The 5,329-nt window shown below is 33.4% G+C and overlaps 1 protein-coding gene across 1 annotated transcript; it reads right to left on the bottom strand.

The window, feature by feature from the left end:
- Positions 1-1,031: 1,031 nt before the first annotated feature.
- LOC101513852 (serine/threonine-protein kinase PBL34-like) lies at positions 1,032-4,988 on the bottom strand. Its single transcript, XM_004509890.4, has 6 exons — positions 4,307-4,988; positions 3,299-3,636; positions 3,036-3,171; positions 2,687-2,823; positions 2,484-2,607; positions 1,032-1,991 (listed from the first exon to the last, which is right to left on the bottom strand). Exons 1-6 carry the CDS (start codon positions 4,515-4,517, stop codon positions 1,471-1,473), a joined length of 1,467 nt encoding a protein of 488 aa, XP_004509947.1. The 5' UTR covers positions 4,518-4,988; the 3' UTR covers positions 1,032-1,470.
- Positions 4,989-5,329: the final 341 nt, after the last annotated feature.

The raw sequence follows: 5,329 nt of genomic DNA, 5'->3' as shown, positions 1-5,329 counted from the left end.
CAGGTTTTACATGTGCGTTTTCACATGGCATAACTCATGTTCTAGCATTAACTACAACCATTAAAGGCCTCTACATGATGTATACAAGGTTGCTAATGTACAAAATGTCTACAACTAAGAGTTCGCACTGATATCTAATGAAGGATATTGACCCATGTATGAAATTGATATGGTGTGTCACAATCCTAAAATGCATAGCCATAAGAATCGTTCAAATAATATTCACGCTAGAACTAAAATGTACATTGTGTATAAAGTACCAAAAAATACATATTACATCGAATACCCAATCATAATCGAAGACATTGCTCGAATACTACCAGCAACCTCTACTCAATAAATAATTTATCTTTTCAATTACTAATAAATAATTTATCTTTTTAATTATTTTTATTATTTTTTTAATTCTATTAATATTAAATTAACATCAAAAAAATATATGTATGGTTGCATAATGAGGATACCAGTTTCTACTGAAACTAACACTAAATTATAAGTCTATCCACTCATGCGACTTTATACTAATTATAAAAAGTAAGATAGATTGATATATAATTTAAAAGAAAAAAATGGTACATTAGAATTTTAAAAAAAGAAAAAAAGTTTATTTTAAAAAAAAAAACAAACAAATTTTTACACAAATTGAAATTATATATTCCACGCCATTCAATACGTGTATTGTCAGTAAAAAAGTAAATGTGTGTACTGTTGTGATACCGTTATTGAATTTGGACCTAAACTATGATGACTATTTTATTTGAGTACATGACAAAAGAATTAAAAGCACATCAATTATTAAATGAAACATAAAGAACATTATCCATCCCCACATACTCTTAGAAGGGTTGATGGGATCAAGTACCATTGTTAAATACACATTCACACAACTGACATAAATTAATGCAATAAAGCTTCTTTCTCATCTTTCCATAAACAAAAAAGGCAGTTATTAATTTAATGAGCCGCACTCTTTGATACCACAATGAAATCATACATAAATCAAAAGAGATAAAAACATTTCAAAGCCCAAATGAAATAAAATAAAATTAAACTTGAGGAATTAACAATCTTGAATATTTCAAAACAACCTGAAAGAAACATATTGGTTGACAATTTTGCAATAGACATAGTTTGCTCAATAAGCTTCACATGCCCTTAAATTCAAAAGGGTCAACAATAATTACGGATTTGGATCCCCTATAGCAGCTGCTCAGTGCAACAACAGTTGTGAAGAAAGTTTGATTTGGAGATAGAAGTTTTCTTACCAAATCTACTGGTCTCCGCATCTGTTGTATTGTGCAATAGGGGATTCATTTCGAAGCATTAACATACATCATAATTATAAAGCAAGCAACATGCTTCTTTTTCCCTCTCAAGTTGTCCATGAACAAATGGCTTCACAAGAAGTTACATCTATACTGAGAAATTAAGAAATGATGACAAAGAAAATATGAAGAAATTTCATCAACATCAACTTTGTGCCTTTCCACTTGGTTTTGGTGAATGTTGAGGATACTGATGGTGAAATGGAGAAGCATGAGTACCATGTGATATGGAAAGGCTCCTTTGTTGTCCATTTCGAGCTAGCAATGCTCCTTGTGTTCTCCCGTTTCGAGTATTCGGACTTGCACTAAAACGGTCGGCTTGCATTGTCTGGAAATAGTACGATGAACTAGCCATGTCTTTAAGGTTTGGTAGAGGCTTCAAGGCTTCTACAACTTCACTCATTAGTGGTCTTGCTTTAGGATCTCGGCTAAGGCAGTGAGCAGCCAAATGGGTAGCTTTCTGAGCTCCTTTTATCGAGAAGTGACCTTCCAAGCGAGGGTCTATCAACCTGTAGAACCTTCTTCTCTCTCCTAGATGCGGTCTAGCCCATTCCACAAGGTTATGTTCACCGTTCGGCCGGTTTTTGTCCATAGATCTTCGACCGGTTATCATCTCAAGTAGTACCACTCCAAAACTATACACATCACTTCTTGATGTAAGATGCCCTAAACCAAGTATATAAAGATTATAGATGATAAAGATGTTGAATTACATTTAAAAGGACTTGGAACAAATGTAAATGAAAATGATAGAACAGCAAGTTTTATAAATTATAAACATTATGAGAAAGCAAAACATTGGCAACTCCTGCATAAACTATATCTTAATCCTAAATATTCTTTACGACAATGTTGTCAATTGTGGATCGGAGAAAATAATTGTTTGTTCAAATTCTGCTATGCGACAATGCTATATCACTGCTATTTGACAACATTATGTCCTAAATAGCATATCAAGAACAATAACAATTTGTTCAAATTCTACTATGCTATAGCACAACTACAGCCACTATTTAACAACCCTGCCTAACGAGGAAACAACTCACATCACCCAATAAAGGTCACCAAGGCAAGAAACAGTCACACACTAAGTCATTTACAAAATACAACTCAAGTAGACACATGGGTTTGGACTTTGGCTTAACCAACTAAACTTACCTGTCATGACATATTCCGGTGCAGCATAACCATAAGTTCCCATCACTCGAGTAGACACATGGGTTTTATCACCTTCTGGACCGTCTTTTGCAAGTCCAAAGTCTGAGAGCTTGGCATTGTAATCCTGAATCATGACGTTATTAATAAGATTAAACTAAAAGAAAAAAACAAAGCGTATTAGTGTTGTAACATTGGGCACTTACTGCATCCAATAGTATATTGGAAGTTTTGAAATCCCTATATATTACTGGCCGTTCGGCTTCCTCGTGAAGAAAAGCAAGTCCCTTTGCAGCTCCTAGTGCAATTTTCATTCTAATGGACCACGGGAGAGGCAACGATCCTACAGCAATATAGTTTTGCACACGAGAAAAATACTCAATAAAACGTTAAAACAAGAGATATATTCGGTAAAAAGTAAAAACATCAAAGATACCGATGGAAATATATTAAAATGAGAAACAATTAGTAACATCAGCAGGGTCCTTCAATTCATGTTAGCAAAATCAGAAAATGCAATAATGGTCCAACAATCCTCAGAAAATAGTAACTTACTCCTAAACAAGTGGTTTTCCAGGCTTCCACGAGGCATAAATTCATATACAAGCAACCTTTGATCATCTTCGATACAATAGCCTATAAGTTTGACGAGGTGTGGATGAACTAAATCACCGAGATAATTTACTTCAGCCTGTTAAATGAACCAAACGAGAAATTATAAAACCTGAAAGAAATCAGCATATAATATTCAAAGAAAAGACATGTCTTTAAGAACCGAACTCTGAAGGAAGACAAATCATATTAGGAAAATTACAAACCAGCCATTCTTTATGACCCTGGAGCCCATCGTGGTTAAGGGTTTTCACAGCAACGGTAAGTCCTGTGCCAGGTTTCACCGGAGCAGTTCCATTTTCTTCAATCCATCCTTTGAACACACAACCAAACCCACCTTCACCGAGAAGACTCTCGGGCCGAAAATTTCTTGTTGCCAACTTAAGATCATTGAAACAGAACTTTCGCAGCCTGGAAGCAACTTTAAGCTCCTCTTCGAGTTTTGAAGTGGATGAATTGCTTTCAGCATTACTAGTGGTTGTCGAAGAGACTACCGGAAGCATTGGTTGGTCTCTACTTGTATCAATAGTTGATTTACTTTCAGCTATAATGAGAAGCCAAAACCCAACAAATAATGGAAAAACATTATTAGAACAAGCAATAAGATAGCATCATTTATCATATGAAGATAAGACGGAAAAAATAGGTACCATTTCAAATCTGACTTGATAAATTAAGAAAAGGAAATGCAACCAACTAAGAAAACCAAGTTCTTCTACTTATCATACACAACAAACACATACATAACATTGATATAGAATGATATACCGAGATTCTCACAAGTTTACAAGTCACAAATAAAATTGTGCAATTTAAGAATCAATGTTGTCAATAGAAGATAGCAAAAAAAGCGGTTATTTAAGAACAATGTTAAGAACTCGTCCCCAAACTTAATGAGGTGAAGAAACTAACAACCAGTGATGCTCTAGAGAAAGTGAAGGTGCTATAGAAAGGACCATAATTTTTCTTCAAAGTTCTCACAAAATCCTAAATAGAGCATTGCTTGTACTTTAACAACACATATTTTGAAACAAATTTTCACATAGAGTTCTGAACAAGAAGCTAAAGAAACCCAAAATTAGTTACTTTTCGTTTTAGATACCACCCTGAATTTAAGTGTTTGAATAACACAAATGCACAATAAGAAACAAAAGAAATTCCAAATCCAAAAACATAAGAAGAGTAATTTTTCAAATGAAAAATAGAGAAGTTACCATAATTAGTACTGGTGCCACTAACAGAGCTATCAACCTTGGATCTTGAAGAAATGCAGCTACCAATGAACCTGAAACTAAGCCAACAACCAGTTTCTTCTTCATTTTGAACTACCCCATCTTGTTTCTTCTTCTTCTTTCTCCCTTTTGATTTACACACATCCAAAGACTCTGTCACCTTACCATTCTCATTCTCACCACCTAACCCCATTTCAATTAAGCCCTAAATAATCAAACCCATAAATCATCAAAACTAAAAAACAACCCCAAAAATCCCATACACCCTACAATGCCTTAAAACCAAAATAAGAACAAACCCAGATGAATAATTCACAAATAAAACCTAAAAATCACAACTTTATCACTCAATAAGCTTCAAAACAGGAAATCTGAAAAATCCCAGAAATTTAAAATGAGAAAAGAGGGAAGGTAGATCACATGAAGAAGAAAATCAAAACCCCACAAAATGAAAAATGAAAAAAAAAATTACTTGAACCCTAGATTGATCAGGTTGTAAGAAAAATGAAGAGAGTAATGCCAACCCTTTAACCGAAAAAAAGATATATAGAACAAGTTAGCTTAACAAAGAAAGGTATGCTCCGAGAGAGAGACACACACATCAATCTCAGAGATGGGGTTTGTCTCTGTGTTTGTGTTCTCCTTAGTCCTATGCTATGCAAGCTGACTCAGTATAACTCCAAACACTATTGCTGAAGTTGAAACAAACAGTAAAAAATTAATTAAAAAATATTTTATTTATTAATCAGGTAGTAACTGTTTTTTGTTTTTACAAATTAACCAGATAATTGTTGATATCTTATACATACCAAAAAACATTAATTTAAAATTTTACAGGTACATTCAATTACGTCTCAACAATTAAGAAATTTGTGATAATATTTTTGGAATAAATATAACAAAGTGATATATTTTACTTAGATGTATACATAAAAAATGGTTTGCACCACTATAAAAAAAAAGGTTTAAACTAATCTTCTTTTTTGTTTTAATCTCTAAATTTTA

This window comes from Cicer arietinum, chromosome 7, assembly GCF_000331145.2.
Source record: "Cicer arietinum cultivar CDC Frontier isolate Library 1 chromosome 7, Cicar.CDCFrontier_v2.0, whole genome shotgun sequence".
Classification (NCBI taxonomy): domain Eukaryota; kingdom Viridiplantae; phylum Streptophyta; class Magnoliopsida; order Fabales; family Fabaceae; genus Cicer; species Cicer arietinum.
The sequence above is the reverse complement of the archived record's forward strand: the minus strand, read 5'-3'. Positions and strand labels throughout refer to the sequence as shown.

Excerpts from the sequence above, each read along its gene's own strand:
- LOC101513852 (XM_004509890.4), bottom strand. The coding sequence starts at position 4,517 with ATGGGGTTAGGTGGTGAGAATGAGAATGGTAAGGTGACAGAGTCTTTG. Across the intron at positions 3,637-4,306 it reads TGGCACCAGTACTAATTATG|CTGAAAGTAAATCAACTATT; the intron begins GTAACTTCTCTA and ends TTCTCATTATAG. Across the intron at positions 2,824-3,035 it reads GGAAAACCACTTGTTTAGGA|GATCGTTGCCTCTCCCGTGG; the intron begins GTAAGTTACTAT and ends ATATTGCTGTAG.